This window comes from Budorcas taxicolor, chromosome 2 (assembly GCF_023091745.1).
Source record: "Budorcas taxicolor isolate Tak-1 chromosome 2, Takin1.1, whole genome shotgun sequence".
NCBI classification, from domain to species: Eukaryota; Metazoa; Chordata; class Mammalia; order Artiodactyla; family Bovidae; genus Budorcas; species Budorcas taxicolor.
Genome location: NC_068911.1, coordinates 14568932 through 14594663, shown reverse-complemented (window position 1 = coordinate 14594663; position 25732 = coordinate 14568932). Strand labels below are relative to the sequence as shown.

At 41.2% G+C, this 25732-nt stretch overlaps 1 protein-coding gene across 2 annotated transcripts in view; it reads left to right on the top strand.

Annotated features, from left to right (window-relative positions):
* LOC128070359 (S-adenosyl-L-methionine-dependent tRNA 4-demethylwyosine synthase TYW1) overlaps positions 1–25732 on the top strand; it is a 140194-nt gene that overhangs the window by 14782 nt on the left and 99680 nt on the right. For both annotated transcript variants that reach the window (XM_052663682.1, XM_052663687.1), the window contains exons 8-10: positions 6546–6663; positions 12748–12800; positions 24888–25006. In XM_052663682.1, the coding sequence (XP_052519642.1) occupies positions 6546–6663; positions 12748–12800; positions 24888–25006 (290 nt within the window). The remainder of the gene's footprint in view (positions 1–6545; positions 6664–12747; positions 12801–24887; positions 25007–25732) is intronic.

Below are 25732 nucleotides of genomic sequence, written 5' to 3'. Positions count from 1 at the left end.
GCACGTGTGGAGGGAGTAGGTGTTGGGGGAACCTGGCAAGTTAGGGGAGTCTTAAAAGCGTTCGGTATGTTGAGAGTGGAGTTGGGTGGGAGTTACAGGCGGCTGAAATAGACAGGGAGGCCCTTTCATGCTCTGCCATAGGTCTGTGGGCTTTGTGCTCAAGGCAGTGGAAAGCAGTGTGATTTGATTGAATAGGATGGGTGGTTTGGAGGTGCGGGGAGAGGGCTCCAGGGTAGGTTCAGCGGGATAGGAGAAATCATAGTACACGTTGGATGATCTCATTCAGTCCTCACTCTGACTCTGATGTCTATACCCTTGACACCTCCACTTTACCATTTTACAGGGTAAGACACAAACTTAGAGAAGTAAATCAATTTGTCTGTAATTAGATGGCTGCCTAGTTAGTGGTGGGGCCAAGCCCAGTCTCCACCTGTTCGTTTCACTCCCCTTTGCCGTCTCTCCGGAGGAGAAGCAGTGACAAACCTAGGCAATGTATTAAAAAGCAGAGACACCACTTTGTCGACAAAGGTCTGTATAGTCAAAGCTATGGTTTTTCCAGTAGTCATGTATGGATGTGAGCTGGACCATATAGAAGGCTGAGCACCAAAGAATGGATGCTTTCAAATTGTGCTACTGGAGAAGACTGGGGAGTCCCTTGGACTTCAGGGAGATCAAACTAGTCAATCCTGAGGGAAATCAACCCCGAACATTCATTGGAAGGGTTGTTGCTGAAGCTGAAGCTCCAGTACTTTGGCCCCCTGATGTGAAGAGCCAGCTTCTTAGAAAAGACCCTGATTCTGGGAAAGACTGAAGGCAAAAGGATAAAGGGGTGGTAGAGGATGAGATGGTTGGATGGCATCACTGACTCAATGGACTTGGATTTGAGCAAACTCCAGGAGATTGTGAAGGACAGAGGAGCCTGGCGTGCTGCAGCTGGTGGGGTCGGGAAGAGACACGACTTAGCGACTGAACAGTAACAAAACAGAGAAGTAGTAGTTTCCAGGAGGCAGGCTGAGGGGTTTGACTAAAGAACAAGGAGTCAGGAAGAGCCTGGCAATGCTTAGGTTGTTTCTTTTCTGTTTCTCTCATGTTGTGCTGGTAGATCTAAAGCAGATTGCTACTTGTTTTTTTCCTGCAGTAAATAAATGTTGCTCAAATGCTCCCCACGGTGTGTTCTGGTTAAGCAGACAGTGATATCAGTTATCATTAGTTTGGAAATCAATGGTGGATGCTTGGTAATTACTCACCAGAGAAACATTTCAATTTACAAAAAGAGCTCAGTGTGTCCAGTTTCGATTATAAGGTCTCTTAGTCCTGCAGTGTAACTGCGTGAAGCCGGTTCTCCTTTCATAATTAGTTTGAAGGCTTTATGTGTTAAATTCACCCTCAAACGTAAGGTAACATCTCTTCAACCCCAATACCCTGTCTTTAAAACAGCCTGATTCTGCTGTATGGGCTGAATACAGCCAGGAGGACTTAATGATGAGTTCTGGGGTTATTTTCCTAAGTCAGGTTATCCAAAATAGAATTATGAGGCCAGAGGAAAGCCATTTTAAAGCTCTTGACACATCTGGTCAAAGTGCTTTTTGAAATGTTCCAAAAGTGTCCTTAAAATCTAGTGTACACAAAAAGCTTTGAGTCCTATTGGAAATCAGTCATTTAAAAACTCATCCATGACAGGTGAGTGGTGTATGGGTGATTCCTTTATTATAGGATTAGGAACACTTAGAAGTGGGGTGGAATTGCAGAAGGTGGAGTTGTAGTTACACTCGAGGAAGGGTTTTTACTATGAAAGTTGCCTGGTTTAGAATCCAGATCTGCTCTTGTAGCATTGGAAATAACTATCTGGTAGTTTTGAGGCATTTATTCATTTATTCAGCCAGCATTTCCTGAGTATCAATGTTGGCTGTGCCGGCCTGGCTGCAGGCTGATTGTAGGGGAAAATGACCTTTGGAGAATTGGGGATTCTATATCCAGTGTTTTCTGCATGAATTGGTATTGAAGGGAGTGACTGGATGGTAAACAAGGATCAATAAAATAACCAAACAGGGACTTCCCTGACGGTCCATTGGTTAAGACTGTCTTCCATCAAAGCAGGTGTGGATTCGATCCCTGGTTGCTGAACTAAAACCCCACAAGTTTGTGGAGCAACTAAGTCCCAATGCAGCCAAATGAGTAAGTAAATGAATATGAAAAAACCCAAACAGACAGACTTGAACAATTTAATCAATCAGAAAGACGGCCTGCTTGCTGCAGTACACCTGTTCAGCATTTAACCAACTAGATGGAACTTTTATCTTAAAATCTTTAACAAATTCCTGTTTGTCCTGTTTTTATCCTAGGCAGTATTGGGGTGGTACTGTGGTTTCTGGGATGAAGATGTGAAGGTGATTTAGGTAATATTGTATAATACCTCTTTTTAAAAAAATAGAATTAGTTCTACTTTTTTGGCTCCCTTTATTATGTCAGATTCATATATCACTGCCTGTTTGGAAAGAACTTTTCACTTATTTATAGTCATTTTCCCAAGTGCCTAAGAGGTGAACTTATAATTGGCCTTCCATTTTGCATATCAGGAAATAGAAGCTTGGAGAGGGCATGTGTTCTTTGTTTTTTTTTAACTTTAAAAAAAAGTTATTTATTTTTGGTTGTGCTGGGTCTTTGTTGCTCCACATGGGCTTTCTCCAGTTACGGTGCATGGGCTTCTCATTGCAATGGATTCTCTTGTTGCAGAGCACAGGCTCTAGGGCTCTTGAGCTTCAGGAGTTGCAGCATGTGGGCTCAGGAGTTGTGGCACACAGGCTTAGTTGCCCTGTGCCATGTGGGATCTTAGTTCCTGGACCAGGGATCGAACCCACATCCTCCACATTGGCAGGTGGATTCTTAACCACCTGACTACCAGGGTTGTCCCAGGGTATGCGTTTTCTTTCAAGACAAGTGTGATGGGTTTGAATGTTGGGAAGGTGTGAAAGGTTGGAGACAAGGAGACTTAAGTTCGGCTGTTGTAGTTGTTCCTTAGAGGAGACCATGGCTGTGGGCAGAAGCTGTGACATGTTGGATGGAGAGGACTCCTAGCTTGGGAATTAAGAGTTTAGAACTTGGTCGCTTGTTCAATGGGGTTGCAGGAGAGGGAGGCATCCAGATTGACCAGTTCTGGGATCTTCATTTATTTCTGCTCAGCCTATGAAAGGGCTATAAAAAATAAATAAAAATATACAGACCCTGTGTCAGTTGTTTTATTCTGGGCAAACAGGGCAAAATGTCTGCACCTAGGAGATTAGAATTAGAATTTGAAAGGGGCTCTGCACTTCCTTGGAGAGTGTTATGAACCATTGTATATCTTTTCAGAAAGGAAATTACTGTTGCATAGGGAAGATAGAACTAACCTGCTGTAGAGGGAAAGAATGATGAGTGTTTGTCCTGAACGTTCAAGACCTTTAATCACAGCTGCTGATTTCTTTCCATACGAACTATGTGTTCAGATGATTGAATCTGGAGTAGCTGCACTCACGATTTATAATAGATAATTTCTCCAGTGATGGGATGTGGATGGTGTCCCATGGCCATTCTTTAAAGAGTGTGTTCATTATATAGGGGTTAGAAGTTTACATTTAAAACCAGAAGGGTAGACTTCCCTGGTGGTACAGTGGATAGGAATCTGCCTGCCATTGCAGGGGACATGAGTTCAATCCCTGGTCCAGGAAGATTCTGCATACGGTTGGAGGAACTAACCCCGCATCACAACTACTGAAGCCCACATGGTCCAAGGCCCATGCTCTGCAACAAGAGAAGCTACCCCAGCGAGAAATCCAGGCAACCCCCACGCATCACAGTGAAGAATAGCACCCACTCATTGCAACTAGCGAAAACCTATATGGAGCAATAAAGACCCAGTACAACCGAAAAAAATAGTTCATAAAACCAGAAGGGGTTGTCTGTGGAGCTCTGAGCACGGTGGTCAGAGACCAGTCTCATGCTGGGTCCAGTTCTGGATTTATGTGGCCTTGAGGGGAAGCAGATAAGCTGGTGATATTTTACGGTGACAGGCTTTGGAGGCCAGCTATTGCCACCTACTGTCAATTCTGGCATGGAGTAGGGAATTACAGTAACTCACTCTGGAATGACTTCAGAGACATTTAAATACTCTCAAGGTCAAGGTTAGTTCACTTTGCTCCACCATGAGACTTCCTTCTCAAGCTCACATCTTTGCTTTTGGGTCTGAAGTAGACTTAAAAAAAAGCCAAAGAATTCTTCTATATTTAAATATTTTAGCAAAATCATAGCTGTACATTTTTTTTAAAGCAAATGCCCGGCATTAAAACTGATTACTTTCCTAATAGATAAGAACAAATGATTGATGTTTGTTTATAAATTTTTTTAGTTCCATCTGGGAAAATGTCTTGGAGAGCTCTATTAACAGCAGCAAAACTTTTCATTAACTTTGCTGTTTGATTATATTTAGTGAGTTGGAATGCTAACTTTTAGGACGTGTATAAACTCACTGTGGGACTTGGGTGTCTCTTAGTATATTGGACTACTCTAGCGTGCTTTTTCACTGACTTCCATTTTGGAAACGTCCCTGGAATAATAGAAGATAGAGAGGTTAATTCTGATTTCATTGGTGAACTTTCTCTTTCTTTAAAAAAAATAATTTTATTTATTTATTTTTGGCTGCACTGGGTCTTCATTGCGGTGTGAGGGCTTTCTCTAGTTGTGGTGAGCGGGGCGGGGCTGCGCTCTGGTTGCAGTGCGCAGACATCTCATTGTTGTGGCTTCTCTTGTTGCAGAGCCCAGGCTCTAGGGCACGGGGCTTCAGTAGTTGCAGCACGTGGGCTCAGTAGTTGTGGGGCATGGGCTTAGTTGCCCCGTGGCATGTGGAATCTTCCTGGAGTAGGGATCAAACCCATGTCCCTGAATGGGCAAGCAGATTCTTAAACAGTGGACCACGAGGGAAGTCCCGCTCTTTCTCTCTTTTTTAATGTTTAATCTTGCTTTATATTTTATGTATAGAGAACTTTGAGCATTCCCTAGAATAGATAGAAGGAGACAGCAAATCCCTATTCCCTTCCTGCCCAGCTTCAAACATGGACCATCTTCCTCCTTTCTATATTAGTTTGACATAGACCTGAGACAGTATGTCATCTGCGAGCTGTTTTAACTTTTAGGTAGAAAGGGGGCATTGCTGTGAGTGTCCTCACTGATTCACTGGGGGCTGGACATGGAAAATGGACAGACCCTGAGGGTAGTTTCGGGCTTGGTGGCAGGGTTTCTGCCCAGCTGAGTTATGTCAGATTTCTGTAGCTCTTAGTGAGGTCTGAAGAGTGTCTCCTCTAAAGTGTGACACAAGTCTTTGTGTATTGTCTCACAATTATTGGTTAGCACTTGAACCATCTTCCAAAGACACACTGTATACACTTGTATACATGTATACACGTGTAATGAGCTTTAAAAAGAGGGGAAGAAATCAAGGACTTCCCTGGTGATCCAGTGGTGAAGCTTCTGCCTTGCAATGCAGGGAAGGCAGGTTGGATCCCTCATTGCGGAACAAAGATCCCACGTGCTACAGGACAGCTTAAGCCTGTGTGCTGCAGCTGCTGGGCCCCAGGGCCACAGCAAGGGAGTCCATGTGGCTCAAAGAAGGATGCCGCGTGGCGCAGTGAAGATCTGTGTGCCACAGCTGACCCAGCAGCCAAATAAATAAATGTTAAAAATGAGAAAAAAAAAGGAATCTCTCTTGTAGCTACTATCTTGCCTCTTAAAAAAAAACAAGAAGAGAGGAAGAAATCAACGTAAACAGTGAATGAGGGTCATTGTAATATGATGTCATGGACAGAGACTATAGGACAAGCACGATGCAAGGTCCGATGCAGTGATCAGAGTTGGGCTGTGAATTTTCTAATGGTCGGAGGCAAAAGGAAACCCAGGTTTATATTATCCTTCAGATTTCTATCACCGAAGACAGATTTCCACCATGGGATCTTCTAAAAGAAGGCTTTGGAGGTGGAGGTGGTGGAGTAACTTGACTTGTGAGCAGATGGCCATCTGGGCAGCTCAAAGCAATTTTTGGACTTGTTTTGGGGGTTTGCAGGTGTTACAACCAGCAGTAGCCATAATTTAGTGAAGTCCTATGACATATCAGGCATCATGCCAGGTCATTTCATTTCATTTAATCTTCAGCACAATCCTCCTCCATGGATATTACTTTTCTTCCTTTTCAGGTGAGAAATTGAAATTCAGAGAAATAACTTGTGAAAGTTGGGCAGCTGTCTGTACTCAGATTGTGAACACTGTTTGACATCTAGATAAGTGGATTATTGATTTATGTTTTGCGAATGTGTGTGTTTGACCATGTAGTCACCTTTTATAGGGGAAAAAATAGGTGTTGGTGTTTCTTTACCTCACTGTGTGACTGGAAATGTGATCACTTGGGAGAAAACAGGTTTGTGAGGAGCACTTTTATCCTTGCCACGTGTGGATGACTGTCGTGCTCTTATTTCCCTCGCACGTGACCAATGCTGGGCTTCATTCATTTCTTTTTAATACAGAGAGAAAAGGAGCCGCAGGAAGGGGAAACGAGTGTGATCAGGAGCACAGTGAAGAGTGAAGCCAGTGAAAGAAGAGCTATGATCACTCCTGCTCTCCGAGAAGCTCTTACTAAACAAGGTGAAAGTCCTCAGGAACTGTTACAGTGCTACACTCTTAGGCGTTCTGAGTGCATACATACTAAGTGTCTTCAGTCGTGTCCGACTCTTTGTGACCCCATGGACTGTGGCCCGCCAGGCTGGGATTCTCCAGGCAAGAATACTGGAGTGGCTTGCCATTTCCTCCTCCAGGGGATCTTCCCACCCCAGGGATCAAACCCACAGCTTCTGCACTGCAGGCGGATTCTTTACCGCTGAGCCACCGGGAAGCCCTTGAGTGTTCTGACTTATCACTTTAAAAAGGAAGCAAAATAGGGATTGCCAAGAGGAAAAAAGAGAAGTCTGGCTACCGTTGGCTCAGCTGTGTGTGGCTGTGGCAACTGTAGCTGTTTAAGGAGGCACGGTCTTGTTTCTGTGGATCACTTTTGTGTAGGCTGCTTGGACCAGCAAGCTTCCTCTTTGCTTGGTTTATTGGGTTGGTACTTGACCATCAGTGAGGCTCAGGTATGCAGTCACTGGCTTCTTTACATATCATTGTCTACTAAAAAAATTATTAAATGCAAAAAAGACCATATGATGTTAGCCTGGGTTAATTAGAAATGTTTTATGTAGAAGTATATCTGGATTTCTGGGGTCCTACCTTATTAAGTCGTGTCCGACTCTTAGTGACCCCATGGACTGCAGCCTACCAGGCTCCTCCGTCCATGGGATTTTCCAGGCAAGAGTACTGGAGTGGGGTGCCATTTCCTTCTCCAGGGGATCTTCCCGACCCAGGGATCGAACCCAGGTCTCCCGCATTTTAGACAGACGTTTTACCGTCTGAGCCACCAGGGAAGTACCATTAAAAAAATTATTAAATGCAAGAAAGACCGTATGATGTTAGGCTGGGTTAATTAGAAATGTTTTATGTAGAAGTATATCTGGATTTCTGTGGTCCTACCTTATTAAGAAGGCTGCAGTTGAATGAATGAATAATCCTGGTTTGCTTGTAGAAGGAAGAATAGTAAATTGGGGGTGAGTAGACCCACTTCCTTGCCTCCCTCTCTCCCTCCTTCTATAATTATTGAGATCCTTTTATGTGACAGATCTGGTTGTACAGAGGAACTTAAGATACTTGAAGTTATCTCCTTCAAGGGACTCTGGACCTATTAGAGGAGACAGACAAGAATATACAGATTTTATGCATAGAAATATATATGCTTTTTCTTTTTTTAATTTTAAGTTTTTTTTTAAAATGTGGACCATTTTTAAAGTCTTCATTGAATTTGTTACAGTATTGTTTCTGTTTTATGTTTTGGTTTTGTTGGCCACAAGGCATGTGGGATCTTAGCTTCCTGACCAGGGATCCAACCCACACCCCCTGCATGAGAAAGTGAAGCCTTAAACCCCTGGACCACCAGGGAAGTCCCTGTGTCTTTTAATTAGAGTAAATGAAAGTGATTTTTATAATAGGTTTAAATCTTGCAACTTGCTGTTTGTTTTCTACTTGTCTCGTGGATTCTTTGATTTCCTTTCTCTTGTTGAACTGTCTTCTTTTAGATTTTTTTTTTTAATGACCCTCTTTTATATCCTTTGTTGGCTTATTAACTGTAGCTTTGTTTTGTTCCTTAGTGGTTTCTTGAGGTTTTGTACTATCCGGTATCCCAGTATATCGTCACGTGGTGTTGTACCACTTTATGTAAAGTAGAACAACCTTCAATACTTCTGTTTCCTCCCCGCAAACCTCTATGCAGTCGTTTTCATACGTTTTACTTTTACATATGTTTTAAGCCCTGTAGTAGATTGTTATTCTTTCGATTCAAACAGCCAATTATCTATTACAGATTTAAGTAATTAGGAAGAAATCTTATATGTTGACTCATGCAGTTGCCACTCTTGGTACTTTGCATTCCTCTGTGCAGATCCATATTCTGTCTGACGGCCTTTTCTTTCTGCCTGGAGGACTCCTTTTAGCATTTTTTGTAGTGTGGGCTTGCTGGTGATGGATTATTTCACCTTTTGTATATCAGAAAAAGGCTTTCTTTTGCCTTCATTTTTGAAGGATTTTTTTTGTTATTTAATTTTTGAAGGATTTTTTTGTTATTTAATTTTTGAAGGATATTTATTGATGTGTCTAGAACTGAGAAAGTTTCACAGTCGTGTCCAATTCTTTGTGACTCCATGCACTGCAGCCTGCTGGGCTTCTCAGAGTGTCCATGGGATTGCCCAGGCAAGAACACTGGGGTGGTTGCCATGGCCTCCTCCAGGGGATCTTCCCAACCCTAAAAATTATAGGTTGGCGGTTTTCTTCTTTTTTGCGGTTGACGGGTGGTGTTCCACTGTCTAGTGGCTCACGTTGCTTCTCATGAGGCCTCTTTAGTCATCTTTTGTTTGTTCCTTTCAAATGTAATGTTTTTTACCCCCTGGCTAATTTTAAGATTTTCTTCTAACTACTGATTTTGAGTGATTTTAATTATGTCTCAATGTAGCTTTCTTTATGTTTCTTTACTTGAGATTTGGTGAGGTTCTCACTTCTGTGGATATGTCGTTTTAATTGAATTTGGACAAATTTTGGCCATTGTTTCTTCAAGTATTTTTCCGCTACTCTGTCCCTTTGCTCTTCCCTGGGGACTCCAATAAATAGGCCTCTTGAATTTGACCCACAGCTCACAGATGTGCTTTTCATGCTTTAAAATTATTTTGTCTGTCCTGCTTTACATTATTGGATAGTTTCTATTGCTGTCTTCAAGTTTAACTCAGTAATCTTTTCTTCTCTAATGCTGAATCTCCCATTACTTCTGTCCAGTGTGTGTTCCAACTCAGAGGTAGGTTTCATCTCTAGAAGGTCAGTTTAGGTCCTTTTCTACCTTCCATGTCTCCACTTCACTTTTGGAGCCTGTGGAATACAGTTTTAACCGTTTCATTGTCCTTACCTGCTAACATCTGTGTCATGTCTGGGTCCGTTTTTGTTACTGGAGTATTTTCCTCATTACTGGTCACGTTTTCCTAGTTTTTTTGCATGCTTGGTAATCTTTGGATGTTATTGTTGTTCGCTTGCTAAGTCGTTTTTAACTCTGTGATCCCATGGACTACAATATGCCAGGCCTCTCTGTCCCTCACTATCTCCTGGAGTTCACCCAAGTTCATGTCCATTGAATCAGTGATGCCATCTAACCATCACATCCACTGCTGCCCTCTTCTTCTTTTGCCTTCAGTCTTTCCCAGCATCAGGGTCTTTTCTAATGAGTCTGGTATCTGATTGGATATTATTTTTGTATTCCTGAAAACATTTTTGAGATTTATTCTGGGGCAAAGATAAATTACTTGGAAACAGCTTGAGCCTTTTAATCTTGCTTTTATGATTTGTTGGATGAGACCAGAGCTAATTTTTTTCCCCACCATTGAGGCAGAACCCTTCTGTGTACTCTGTGCAGTGCCTTGGGAATCTTGAGGTTATCTGTCTACCTGGTAGGAATAGGCACAGTTCCCAGCTGGCTGTGAGTACCAGGCATACCTTTAATCTTTTCAGATGGTTCTTTCCTATTGTTGGGTAGCTTTTCTCTCACATGTGCGCTAAGCAGTATAGGAATCCTCTGCAGAGTTCCGTCTCTGTGTAGCCCTTGTCTCTGCTGAACTCGATCCTGCAAACTTTAGCCACAGGGTTTCTTTCTCTAGACTCTACTTCTGTGTTCTCAGCTCAGGGAGAATGCTGAACTCTACTTAGGTTCTCCCTCCCTGCTGCATAGCTTGGAAACTTCCAAGGCAATAAGCTTGGATAATGGTAAGGCTCAACCTTGTTTGTTTCCCATCTCTGTTGGATCATCGTCCTTTGTTGCCAGATGTTTCATGTCTTGAAAACTGTCGTTTCATATGTTTTGTCCAGTTTTGGTATTTCAAGTGGGGATTAAACCCTCTGTTACTCCATCTTGGGAAGAAGAAAAACCCTGCACTTGGATTCTTAGCAACTGCATAGTGTGAATTGTGGTCAACTAAGGTCGTTCGGAGAAGGCAATGGCACCCCACTCTAGTGTTCTTGCCTGGAAAATCCCATGGATGGGGGAGCCTGGAAGGCTGCCATCTATGGGGTTGCACAGAGTCGGACACGCCTGACGTGACTTAGCAGCAGCAGCAAGGTCGTTCCATCCTGTGCTGTACAGTCTTTACCTACCTAAGTGCAGATTTTTGTAGAACCCTGTGTATCTTGGGAGTTCAGTTCAGTCGCTCAGTCGTGTCTGACTCTTTGCGACCCCGTGAATTGCAGCACGCCAGGCCTACCTGTCCATCACCAACTCCTGGAGTCCACCCAAACCCATGTCCATTGAGTCAGTGATGCCATCCAACCATCTCATCCTCTGTCGTCCCCTTCTCCTGCCCTCAATCTTTCCCAGCATCAGGGTCCTTTCAAATGAGTCAGCTCTTTGCATCAGGGGGCCAAAGTATTGGAGTTTCACCTTTAGCATCAGTCCTTCCAAAGAACACCCAGGGCTGATCTCCTTTAGGATGGACTGGTTGGATCTCCTTGCAGTCCAAGGGACTCTCAAGAGTCTTCTCCAACACCACTGTTCAAAAGCATCAATTCTTCGGCGCTCAGCTTCCTTCACAGTCCAACTCTCACATCCAAACATGACCACTGGAAAAACCATAGCCTTGACTAGATGGACCTTTGTTGACAAAGTAATGCCTCTGCTTTTGAATATGCTATCTAGGTTGGTCATACCTTTCCTTCCAAGGAGTAAGCGTCTGTTAATTTCATGGCTGCAGTCACCATCTGCAGTGATTTTGGAGCCCAGAAAAATAAAGTCAGCTATTGTTTCCATTGTTTCCCCATCTATTTCCCATGAAGTGATGGGACCAGATGCCATGATCTTAGTTTTCTGAATGTTGAGCTTTAAGCCAACTTTTTCACTAGAAAGATGTAAAAAATTAGTAGAGTGTGATTTCTGTGATAGTGCTGTGAGCAACATATAATATAGGAGTCCAAAAAAGCTAGAATTTTCTCCGGGAATCTATAAAATGCTTATTCTGTATCTGAGATTAGCTATTCATTTGGACTTGGTTCCATCTTCAAGTAGATAAGCAGTTCTTTGTTTATATGCAAGATGTTTACACAAATGTGGAAGAGGATAAAAGACAAAGCCTCATAATATTGCCACTAGAGACTTGTAATCCAAATTGACTTTGTTCCATTAATCGTCACACTGTGAATATGGGTGTTTAACCAGCCACTGATCTACTTACGCCATCATCCAGGCTGTATTTCTCCATTTACCTCATTTGTCTGCAAGTCAAGGGTCTTTTTGTGCAAGCGACTCATGGTAATTGTGGTTTATTACTTGAAGCCTCATGAGAAACTTTATTAAATGCTTTCTGAAATCAGTATGTTCTACTTGTTTGCTCCACCAGTGTGTTAAAATAAGGAAATGTGATTGCTTTGGCATAGCTTTTCCATGCTTTTCAAGTCTCATGTGGCTCAAAAAATTTAAAAGCCAGGTTGTGGAGGGTGCTGAGAATTCATGTCAGGTTCCTAGAATTTTATTTTCCCACTTTTGAGGACAATATTTCTTTCTTTTTATCTCTTGCCCACCTGATTATTTATTTTTGAAGATTATTGATGACAGTTCCCTAGTCGTTTTTTGTACAGAAATGTATGGTTAGTTGCTTTTGCTGTTTGTTGTAGTCTATGGTTCTTTTTTATCTCTATAAATGTTCCTTGGGTCCTTGTAAAGCATGTGTGTCTTGTGGTTGTTGAGTGCAGTCTCTCTCTCTGTGCCCTTGATCAAGTTTACTTTGTTGCTTCAGATCTTAGGGCTCCACTGAGTTTTGATCTGTGAGAGCTGTTAGATACTGAGCGATCTTAAAATGACTTCCTGTGATTTTGGATTGGCTTATTGTTTCTTGATGTATTTTGAGCCTGTGTTATTAGATGCATACATATTTTAAATTGTACCATCCTGGTCAGTTAAACCTTAGTGCCCTTGGGATTGTTGTCTGTTATTATTTAAATGAAGAAAAATGATTTTGCTACAGTTTTATAATCACTTTTATAATATATACATATATATAAAATCACTTTTTGATATAAGGCTTTGAATAATTTCAAGTTTGTGCTCCCTGTTTTTTCATTCAGGTTATCAGTTGATTGGGAGCCACTCTGGGGTGAAGCTTTGCAGATGGACAAAGGTATTTGTTTTTGTTCAAATATTATTTCTGTTTTAGGCAACTTTTCTATGACTGTTATATGCAATGCATTTTACCATTTTAAAGGGTTAATTTACATTTAATAAAGTGTAATGATTTTGAATGAATTAGTTACATGAGTTTAGCATATGTTGATGGATGTAAAAAATTCTTATCAAACACCTGAATTAAGCTGTAGACTATTTCCCTCACCCCTACAAGTTTACGTATGACTGTCTCTGGGCAGCAGCCTTGCCCTGACAGCCACACAACAGTTGTTCTCTTTGGTCTCACTGTAGTTTAGTTTTGCCTGTTGTAGAATTTCACATGAATAAGACCGTATAATGTGTAGCTTTTCGCTAATGGCTTCTTAAATTCAACATCAGGTTTCTCAGATTCATCCACATGTAATGTGTATCAGCTGATTCCTTTTTGTTGCTGAATACTGTGCAGTAGTATAGGCATGGTGCTCAGGGAAGCCTCCGTGGCTCAGCGGTAAAGAATCTGCCTGCAGGCAGGAGATGCAGGAAGAGGTGAGTTCGATCCCTGGGTTGGGAAGATCCTCTGGCGTAGGAAATGGCAGCCCACTTCAGTATTCTTGCGGGGAAAAATCCCAGGGGCTGAGGAACCTGGACATGACTGAGCGACTATACACACGCATCAGTGTTATGAACATACCACTGTTTACTGTTGATGGTTGTTTGGGTTGTTCTCAGATTTTAGCTATTAAGAATAAAATGACTGTGAATGTGTTTGTACAGTGCTTTTTTTGGTGTGAAGATATGTTTGATTTCATCTGGGTGTATACCTAGGAGTGGAATTGCTAAGTCATAGGGCAGGTACAGTCCATGGGGTCGCGAAGAGTCGGACACTACTGAGCTACTTCACTTTCACTTTTCACTTTCATGCACTGGAGAAGGCAGTGGCAACCCACTCCAGTGTTCTTGCCTGGAGAATCCCAGGGACAGGGGAGCCTGGGGGCTACCGTCTATGGGGTCGCACAGAGTCGGACACGACTGAAGTGACTTAGCAGCAGCAGCAGCAGCAGCAGGGCAGGTATATATTTAACTTTATAAGAAACTCCCAGTCTGTTTGCAGTGTGGTTGTACTATTTTATATTTGCATCAGCAATTTAAGAAAGTCGCTATATTCTCTCACCATCATGTGGGGTTATAAATCTTTTTCTGATTGTGAAGTGGTACCATTTTGGTTTTAATTTACATTTTGAAGATAACTACTGATGATGAGGAGCACCTTTTCATGACATATTGGCCTTTCATAGTTATGCTGCCTCTGTTATTTTACCCAAACTGAATAGTTTGTATTATTGATTTGTGGGAGTTCTTTATATATTGTGGATATGAGAGTTTTGCCTGATGCACACTCTTGTTTTCTCTTAGTCTGTGGCTTCCTCTTTCATTTCCCTAATGGTGTCCTTTGAAGTTTTTAATGTGAATAAAATCTAATTTATCCTTTTTTCTCTTTTGGTTAGTACTTTTCATATGTTAAGAAGTCTTTGTCAACTTGAAGGTCACAAAGATAGTTTATGTTTTCTTCTGGAAGCTTCATATATAGTTTTAACCTTTATGTTTAGGTCTTGAATTAATTTATATGAATGGTATGAGGTAAGGATCAAGATTGTTCCTTTCCATCACCTGTCACCTACATGGATATTCTGATGTTTTAGCACTATTTGTTAAGAAGGGATTTTCCTTTCACCATTGAATTACTTTTAGGCCTTTGTAGAAAGGTCAGTCAGCTGTATATAGGAAGGCCTGTTTCTGGACTACTCTTATTCTGTTGCATTGATGTGTTTGTCCTTAAACCAATACCACAATTGGCTTGATTACTGTGGTTTTGTAATAAGTTTTAAATCATGCAGTATAAGTTCTCTGTCTTGGTCTTTAATTTTCAAGATTGTTTCTTCTCTTCCGGGTCTTCTGTATTTCCATATACACTTTAGGATCAGTCTATGAATTTCTATTGTATGTATTTATTTATGTATCTATTCTGTTTTCTTACGTTCTGTATTTGTCTGTTTGTCATCTTTGTACCTCAGGGCCAATTGCATAATTTCTTACTTTCTGTATTTAAAAAAAAATATTTTATTATTATTGTTTTTTATTTTTGGCTTCACTGGGTCTTTGTTGCCACGCATGGGCTTTCTCTAGTTGCAGCGAGCAGGGGCTACTTCCTCTGTAGTTGTGGTGGACGGGCTTCTCATTGCGTGTCTCCTCTTGTGGAGCATGGGCTTTAGGGCACACTGCCTCAGCAGTTGTGGCATATGGGCTTAGTTGCCTTGGACCATATGGGATCTTCCTGGACTAGGGATTAGATCCGTTTCCCCTGCATTGGCAGGTGGATTCTCAACCACTGGACCACCAGGGACATCCTTACTTTCTGTATTCTTGATGCTCTGGCAGGCTCATAGAGACTGCCCCTCCCAGGGCTAATTCCTGAAGATTAACAACAGCTTGCCTTGAGCATACCTTTCATCTGTGATTCTAAATCTGTAGCCTTCAGCTCCCTCCTTATCTGACTCTCTCACACACCAAGCCAATGTCTTCCCTGCCCTAAATCATGCCAGGGCCTGATACAGAAAGCTAGAGATAGCCCTGTAGTCCAGAGCCCACTGGAATAATTCATGTCAGCCAGTCCAGCATCATTTACCCTGCTCTGCTTTCCTCTCCTAAGGAGACTCCAGTAAGGGCTGTGGCCCAGGCTTTCCCCTCACTTCTCTCTGCTTCCTGAACAAACCCTGTGTGGCATGGTGTGCACCTTTCTCTTGGGAGTATGTAAGTGATATCTTCCTTCAGTAGCATTGGCCTGTGTCGGCACTCAGTCACCCTTGTGAATTAATTCCCATGGATACAAATAAGATAGCATTAAAATGATTGTATTTTCTAATGAAAATGCAGTGATGTACAATATTATGTTAGTTTCAGGCATATGACATAAGTTGACATTTGCATACATTATGAAAGGCTCACCACAATAAGTCTAGTAACCATCTGTCCCCATACAAAGTTGTTACACTATTGTTGATAATATTCCTTCTGTTGTATATTATATCCCTGTGATTTGTTTATTATAAAACTGGAGGTTTGAACCTCTTAATTCCATCACCTATTTTGTCCACCCTCTCTCCCCTCCCTTCTCTCCCTTCTGACCATGACCAGTTCTCTGTATCTGAGTCTGTTTTCATTTTATTTGTTTGTTTTGTTTTATAGATTGCACATATGAGGTAAGGTCATGTGGTGTTTATTTCTCTGACTGACTTACCATAGTAGCCTCAAGGTCCATCCATATTGCTGCAAATGTCAAGGTTTCATTCTTTTTCTGGCTGAGTAATATTACTCTTTGTGTGTGTGTCCATATATATGTCTATCCGTATCACAGTTTCTGTATCCATTCCTCTGTCAATAGACACTAAGTTTACATCTGTATCTTGGCTCTCGTAAATAATGCTGCATTGAACATTGGAGTACATGTATCTTTTCTGATTACTGTTCTTGTTTTCTTTGGGTAAATATTCAGTAGTAAAATTGCTGGGTCATGTAGAAGTTCTATTTTTGATTTTTTGAGGAACCTCCATAACTGCTTTCCATAGTGGCTGCACCCATTTACAGTCACACCAGCCATGCGTGAGGATTCCCTTTTCTCCACATCCTCACCAGCACTTATCATTTGTTGCCTTTTTGATGATAGTGATTCTGAAAGATGTTAAGTGGTGTCTCATTGTGGTTTTGATTTGCAGTTCCTTGAAAATTAGTGATATTGAGCATCTTGTCATGTGTCTGTTGGCTGCCTGCATTTCCTCTCTGGAAGAATGTCTGTTCAGGGCGCCTTCCCATTCTTTAATTGGGTTGTTTGATTTTGCTGCTATTAAGTTGTGTGTATTTTTATATATTTTGGATGTCAACCCCTTATTGGATATATTGTTTGCAAATATCTTGTCCCATTTACTAGGCTGCTGTTTTGGTTATTGAGAGTTTCCTTCACTGTGTAAAAGCTTTTTGGTTCAATATAGTCCCATTTATTTATTTTTGCTTTCGTTTCCCTTGCCTTAGGAGACATATCCAAAAAACATTGCTAAAACTGATGTTGAAGAGTGTGCTGCCCAAGTTTTCCTCTAGGAGTTTAATAGTTTCAGGCCTTACATTTGATCCATTTTGAGTTTATTTTTGTATATGGTGTGAGGAAATAGTTCATTTTGATTCTTTTGCGTGTAGCTGTCCAGTATTCCCAACATCCTTTACTGAAGAGGCTGTCTTTTCCCTATCGTGTATTCTTGCCTCCTTTGTCACAGATTCGTTGATCACACAAGTGTAGATTTATTTCTGAGTTCTCGTTTCTACTCCTTTGATCTATGTGGGTGGATTGGAAACAGAAACGGTAGTAAGAGTAGTTAAAGGAAGTGAGATGGGCCTCTGGTGACACTTTCAGAGTAAGATTTAAAGATGACAGGCAGTCCTCAAATAAGTAAGTTCAATTTCAAATAATTATTGCAAGATAGAGTTCTCATCACTGTGCTGTAAAAATTAGCAATACCTAAAATGACCACAATAACTTCTGAAACAACTTTGATTTGTGAGAATCCTGTATCTCATGTCTTAATATTTCATATGTTAACTTAATATTTGATTTCAAGTCTACCGAAAGCATCTCGAATCTCTTCTGTATTGTTTTTATAGGTGGCACCTACACATATAACATGGGATGCATGTATTGTGTTAGTGACTTAAATACTAGAAGCAGCATTATTCTCTGTGGTGTGGGTTTTCAAAATGGTGAAATTTCTTACAAAAGCTTCGCACCAAAGAAAGTCTTTTCTGTCCTCATTTTCCATAGTAGCTACATTGCTGGAAAATTCAGTGTATGGTAGAGTGTTCAGAAAATACTTTATCTGTAAAATGAAGTTGGAATCTAAGCGTGGATGGTTATAATCAGGTTTTTCACAAGTATGGAGGTGTCTTGAGTCATTTGTAAGGAAGTGGCTAATAAGACCCTTCGTGTGTGTGGGAGGGCTCTCTTAAACATTACAGGAGACGTGAAAATCTTGCCCCTCCCCTCACTTATTGCCAGTAGTGCTTCCCAACCATTTTGATAACAACAGTATTTCAGGGAATTTCCAGAATACCCCCAGATAGTGTGGACCCCATTGAGAACCTCTGCCCCAGTCCATTTTCATTGCCATCCTTGAATTTCAGGTTTTCCTCCTGAACATTGCAGCTAGGTTTTTTTTCCCTCTACTTCTGACCTCCAGTGAATCCCCTCCGCTACCTGCTCTATTTATCTGACATTAACCAGGTTAATCTCTGAAGTTCAGTTCTCATTTAGCCATTCTGTTCTCTGAAGCCTAATGGTAGCTCTTCATTACTTCTTATTCAACGTATCAATTGGGACGTGTAATAGACATCTTAAACTTAATGTGTCAGAAACAGAATTCCTGATTTCCTCTCCTAAATCTGTTCTCAGTCTTCACTCCAGCGATTTATGACAACACTGTCCTTTCAGTTCCTCAGGCCAGAACCCTGGGAGTCATTTCTATTCTTCTGTTGTTTTTCTGTTTGTTTGCTTTTGTACCCTCCCACATCTATTCCGTGAGCACATCTTTTCAAACTATATCCAGAGTATAACTACTTCTCAGCGTTTATACGGCTGTGCCTGGATCCAAGTCACTGTCATATGCTCCTTTTGATATTGTAAGTGATCTCCTAACTGCTGCTCCTGGTTCCACTCAGTCATCTCCACTGCTGTTCTTGTGCAGCAGCTGAATGCCTCAGTTCATGTAACTCTTTTACCCAAAACTCCCAGGGGTTCTCATCTCTCTCAGAACCAAACCCTGAGTCCTTACAGAGGCCTCCAAGGATCCAATCTTCCGTGCTTCATCTCACCTTACTAGCCTTCTTGCTGTTCCCTGAATACACTGAACTCAGACTCCTCCCTGGCTTTCTGGTCTCTTGTCTGCTCACTGAGATCTCTGCTCAGTGAGCCTCTATCAGAGAGGATCTCCTTTGACCACCTTTTTAAAATAACAGCCTTCCCCTGGTCCCCTGACACCGCTTGCAGTTTCTCCATAGCACTTTCTCTATAGCACTGTTATCAATGAACAAATTAGGTCTTGCTTATGAACTGTCTCCTGTTTCCCTTCTCATCTCCTCCCAACCTAAGAGTCTTCATTTTTCTTTCCAGTACTGAAAACAGAGCCTAGCATGTAGTAATTACTTAGTAAACATTTGTCAGATGACAGAATTATATAAAACCCCGAACCCGAGGAAGACCCTCTCTAGAATAGTTCTGATCGACTTGTTCAGCTTTGTTTTCTGTTTTAACCTTCATGCATCCTGTGCTGCCTCTCTTCCCCCCTCTGATCTCCACCTGGCTGAATCCTCCCCATCTGTCCCAGTCAGGAGAACAGAAACCACCCTGGGTATTTTCACAAGAACAGATTTAATAAAGTAAATTAACTGAATGCTTACAAAGCCATTGAAAGGCCTGGGGTAATGAAGGTCAGAGAGAACTGCTCCTTGCTTGGAGAAAGTCGAGAAGTGCTGGGCTCGCAGGACGCTGCTGGAAGTGACCTGAAACGCTGGCAACATTAAAGCAAATGTGTCCCAGGAGCTCGCTTGAAGCTGCTTCGGACTCAGTGTTTGTTGTACGCCCTTGTGTCTGCCAGCTGCTGCCAGTGAAGAATAACAATTTTTCCTTTCTCGTCATCTAAGTCTTGGCATAAGTGCCTCTCACTGGTGGAGTCTAAGTCAGAACCCCTCAGACAGGGGAATCTGAGAAATACGGTATTGGGGCTTCTTAGTCCCTACTTAGAAGGGGAGGCGCAGGGCTCAGTATTAATAGCACTGTCGTCTACCTCTTTAAATGCTCAGCATCTGTACACACCCTTCTACCTGTAGTCACACTTTCAAACCATAATAAAAACAAAACATTTGCTTCTCCCTAAACTGCTGTGATTATTACTCATGCAAGGGAGGATGTGTTCATTCTCTCCCTTCACTCTTTTTTGAGATCTTCTGCCTAGGGATGACATTGTAAGGTTGACCACCACTGACCTGTCTTATATAAGATAGTTGGGAGGAAAGATAGTTATGTATATGCAAGCAAGAAAGACAGTATGTGTATTTGTAACTGCTCATATTTGTACTTGGTCACCTGGTCATGGTTGGTATTGCTAACTTCCTTCCTCCATGAGGCAGGCCGCATTTCCTTTGTGCGGTATCACTACCTCAATATGATGCTTCTTTGCAAAGGTGAGTGATTCTGTCAGTGAGGAGTCTGAGCCACTAACGGCTCCTCCTGTAATCTTCTCAACTTCTCCGACTGTAAAGGAGAATATTAAGGGCTTCCCAGGTGGCTTGGGGTAAAGAATCCACCTACAGTGCAGGGGACACAGGATACATGAGATTGATCCCTGGGTTGGGAAGAACCCCTGGAGGAGGAAATGGCAACCTGTTCCAGTATTCTTGCCTGAAAAAGCCCATAGACAGAGGAGCTTGGTGGGCTCCAATCCATGGGATCACAAAGAGTGAGACATGACTGAGAACACATACACAAAGAGATGTCTTGGAGGTCCCCTTGGGTTCCTGAGAAAATTTTTGTTTCTGTGACATGAGGAGCTCAAAGGAACCAGGGGCTAGTATTAACTGTCAAGAACTGTCTCCTCTTTCAGCCTCCTTACAAGTCAACATATTCACCTGGTAGAGTTTCATAGATGCTGGTGGAGGATCCAGGACTCCCAGGTCAAAGACAAAGGAACAGCAGGCAGATTGAGATTCATGACCAGATGGGGAGACAGATTCCTGATGCTTCCTGCTCCTCTATCCTCCCTAAGTCCTCCTCCTGTTTGTACTTTTTTTTTTTTTTTTAATAGTTTGCTTAACCAGTTTAGAATTTATTTTGCTCTGTAGTATGGAATAAATCTCTAAATCAGGGGTTAGCAAACCTTTTCTTAAAGGGCCAGATGGTGACTTTTTAAGGTTTGTGGGTCATATGATCTTGTGGCAGCTTTTCAACTATGCCATTGTAGCCCCGAAGCAAGCATAGATATAAGTAAACAAATGTGGGTGACAGTATTCCAGTAAAACCTTACCTACAGAGACAGGCAGTAGCCTGACTTCGGCCCATGGGCTGCAGTATATTGAACACTGCACTGAACTCTTCATCCCCTGTCAAAAATGGAAGACTGAGATTTTACCCAGACTCTGTGTTTACTAAGCCTTAATCTAGCAACAGAAGCCCTCTCGGTTAGGTTTGTTCTTCCCTTGTATGCAATAAGAGTCCCTCTAACAAATTCCAGTGAGCCCAGAACCACTCGCAAAGGGGATTAAATGGGAGGCCCCCCAATAATAAGCAGCTGGGACAAATGCTCTTCTTCCCTGTTGGACCATGAATTACCCCTTCCTGGTAAGAGATATCAGATGGTCAAGTAAAAATGGAAAGAGAGAGACCCTCTCCTTACCACCCCACTCCTGCAGTAATCGACCTGTCCTGTGACATGTTCTCTGTGCCTGCTGGGCCCAAGATTCCTTTCTTTCACTGAGAGATAGCATGGTGGTTTGGTGGCAGTCCCCTCCACAAGAAGTGGCCTGTCTATGGAAGCCAAGCCTCTTCATTCTTGTCCTGAGACTCCCCTCTCCCATTCAGAGTTACTGGGGCTACCCAGGCCCCTTGGCCAGGACAACTCTGCCAAATAAGCCACCTGTATGGGAACCGTGCTGGCCTGAGATTCCCCTCCTCCATGTGAAACCTCTTTCACCCCCTCTGATGGTACCAGCCAAGATCAGTGGGAGCCCAAGCAAAATTACATTGCAAAGCCTCTGAAAATTAAACTGCCACTGGAGCCACAGCATACAAAATAGTCCAGGACCTGCAAGCTCAGCCTAAACTAAGTGCCTGCTGCTAAAATGAAAGAATGAAATAGAATTTAGAGCCTCCTAACATAGTAGACAAAATGTCTAGGATGCAGTGAAAAAAATCACCTGTCATTCCAAGAACCATGAAAATCACAACTTGAGCAAAAAAAGATAATGAACTGACACCAACACCAGATGAATCAGATGGTGGAGTCATCTGACAAGGATTTTAAAGCAGCTGTCATAAAAATGCTTCAGCAATCACTTACAAAGTCTCTTGAAACAAATGAAAAAATAAAAAATCTCAGCAGAGAAATGCAAGTTATAAAAGGAACCAAGAGGGAATTATACAATTGAAAAAATACAGTAGCAGAGATAGAAACTCACTGAATGGGTGCAGTAACAGAGTGGAGATGACGGAGGGTAGAGCCAGGGACCTTACCAATTAGCAGGATGATCTGTGACCAGGGCAAGTCAATAGAATTTACCCAACCTGAATAGCAGAGAGAATAAGCACCAAATAGGATGGAACCAAGGAAATCCACACGAAGATACCTTACAATTAATGCTCTCAAAGCTAAAGAAGAAAAAGATCTTGAAAGATGCTATATTTGACATCAGATCTCTCATTTGAAATCATGGAGGCCAGAGAGAAGTGGCTCATGTTCTTCAAGCGTTGAAAGAAAATACCTGTCAATCATGATTTCTGTGTCTGGCAAAACTATCCTCCAAAATGAAGATTAATTAAACACATGATCAGATTAAAAAAAAAACTGATTTTGTTTCTAGCAAATCTGCTTTAAAGATCAGTTAAAGAAGCTATTCAAACCTCATGAAGTGATGAAAGAAAGATCTTAAAGCATGAGAAAGCAAAGCACAATGATAAAAAGAGCAGAAATATGAGTACATAGAGTAGACGATCATTTTCCTCATAATTTTTATAATCATATTTGATGATTGAAGCAGGATATTTAAAAAATTTTATTTATTTTTATTTGGCTACACTGGGTCTTAGTTTCGGCAAGTGGGATCTTTAGTCTTTGTTGCAGCATGCAGAACCTTTAGTTGAGGCATGCAAGCTCTTGGTTGCAGCATGTGGGATCTAGTTCCCTGACCAGGGATCGAACCTGGGCCCCCTGCACTGGGAGCTTGGAGTCCTAGCCACTGGGCCACCAGGGAGGTCCTGAAACAAAAATTTTAACACCATGTGATACTCAGGACAATGATATATAATTTAAAAAAGAAAATTAAAGGGATCTGAATGGAAGTGATGTTTCCACATTTCACTTGAAGCTGGTAAAATTTTTTTACTAGTAGACTTGGTGGGTCATGTATGTATATTTTCATACTCAGAACAACCACTACAAACACTATCTCAGTGAAAGTCACTCAGTTGTGTCCGACTCTTGCGACCCTATGGACTGTAGCCCGCCAGGCTCCTCTGTCCATGGGATTCTCCAGGCAAGAATAGAGTGGGTTGCCATTTCCTTCTCCAGGGGATCTTCCCAACCCAGGAATCAAACCCGAGTCTCCAGCATTGCAGGCAGATTGTTTACCGACTGTGCTTTGAGGAAAGGGCTATGAGGAAAGCCCACAAACACTATACATAGAGATAAAATAAAAAATCAAAAATAAAGATGGAATCCTAAAAATGTTTAAGTAATGTGCGGGAAATCAAAAGAATAACAGGAATGAGAATCAGAGGGAATAAGCAGGAAACAAATAATAAAATGGTAGGCTATTTCAGTGCATAAGTAATTACTTCAAATGTAAATATTCTAAATATATCGATCAAATGATGAAGATTGGCAGAGTGGTTCTTGCTTACTTGCCATTTCCTCCAGCTAGCCCCTCCATGGGTAGGGGCTCTGTCGTCTTGGTCATTGTACATTCAACACACAGTGTGCTTGAAGTACATTAACTGATTGGTAAATAATGAATGAAACACGCAGGTCTTCAACTTTGTTTCTCCATTGCCATAGTATTTAGTGGTAATTACTCTGTAACTTTTGCATATGGTGGACATTTTAGTTTTCAGGGCTACTTTGGAAGATGTGAAGATTTTGTTTGCCTTCTTGAATATTTTCTTGGGAACTTGGAAGAGCATTTGTAGAAACAGTTATCCTGAACAGTATTTTCCCTTCACTCCTTTTTTTTTTTTCAAGTGAAAGGATTAAGTGAAACGGACAGGGACCTCTTTTATTAGGACAAAAGAGAAGACTTTTTGGTCAACTGACATAGTAACAAGCTGGCAGATTTTATGTGGGCAGCACTGTAATATCATTACACTGATATATAGGTACACTGATCCATATGTATAAAGGCTTGCCAGCTGTGTTTCCTCCTCGTTCATTGTTCCTATTGTTAATTCCATAGTATTTCAGTCACTTAGCTCAAAATCTGTTATCTTTGATAACTTCCTGTTTGTCCCTCTAATTGGGATCATACCTCTTCAGTTCCCTTTGCCTTTCCTCCGCCAGTGTTAGAGCAAAGTCACCAGGTCCTTTCTTGCATAACCTCCTTACAGGTTTCACTTTTTCTTGAATCAAGTCCATCTAACACAGAGCTCCTGGAAGGATCTTTCTAACGGTTACCGCAAGAAGCTCCATGGTGTCTTGTGATCCCAACCCTGAGTTGATCTGCAGTATTTCTTCAAGTTACCATTCTTATGGTGGTTTTATATTGTATTCTTTTCTGGAATAGTCTATTTCTTGTATACATGCTGGTTATCCCCTCAACAGTCTCAACTCCCCTCTATGTTCAAATTCTACCATTGGGTTGACATAGAGTGTGCTCGAGGTTTCATTCCCTTACTCACCCTCCTTATTCAATATGGAGATAACACTTTTCAGGTGAATGCTACTTCCCCCTTTTCTGGGAGCCTTATTTCTCCTTTGGCATTATATATTATTGTATTAATATTTGAGGCAGGTGAATGGATTTGAAAATGAAAGTATCCATGGTCCTCCCTGTGGAGCTTTCAAAATTAATGAATCATAGGTTTATCTCATTAGGGTTTAGAAAACCCAGAGCATTATCAAAACCCAAACACCATCAAAACAATCCAATGCTATAATGTTAGTTTTCTGTCTCATGCAGATACTGGTAAGGGATATTTATACTCCTGAAACACTTGGTTTCTTCTTTAAAACGATGCCCTGGTATTTTGTTTCCTTGCTTTGAGGATCTTATTCAAGTGATCGTTTGTTTTTTATGTTCACAGTCCATGCTCCGAGGGAGAGGAGGTTGCTATAAACATACATTCTATGGCATTGAAAGCCATCGTTGCATGGAAACTACCCCGAGCTTGGCATGTGCAAATAAATGTGTCTTCTGTTGGCGGTAAGTAAAAATGAATGGGCATGGTGATCAAATATGTAACATTGTGCTGAGGCTGAAAAATCCTAGGAGTTTATTATGTTCTCTGTTAACCTGTTCTTTCCTATTTTGATAGTGGTGTCCTTAGCTATTCAGTGGTGTAGATTGATTTAGATTGAAAAATCTCTACTTTTCTCTAACTCACTATATCTGTTTATGTAGCTAATTCAGTTGATTGTATTTTAGGTTCTCATTATTTCATCCTTTTTTTAAAAAAAGTTTCATTGAATCATAAAAGTAATCTAGACTTACATAGAAAATTTTAAAAACCATTAAAAATTATAAAGAAAAGCAACAATTCAAGCATCCAGGGAAAACACTTTTAATGCTTTGTAGTATTTCCTTTCTGTTTTTTTTCTCCCAAAGTGTTTCATTTTTAAAAATACAGCTGAGAGTATTTTCTACTTTCTGTTTTATATCCTGCTTTTATTTTTTAAATATAAGACTCTTTCTCTGTCATTAGAATTTTATATACATAAGCTTTTTATTTTGAAACAATTTTAGTTTACAGAAGATTCCAAAGAAAATTTCCAGCTTCTCTTAATATTCAGACCTTATGTAACTATGGAACAACTTTCAAAATCAAGAAATTAACATTGATGCAGTATTATTAATCAAATTGGAAACTGACTTTCATTGGTTTTCCCACCAGATTCAATTCAGGATCCTACATCAAATTTAGGTTTTAGG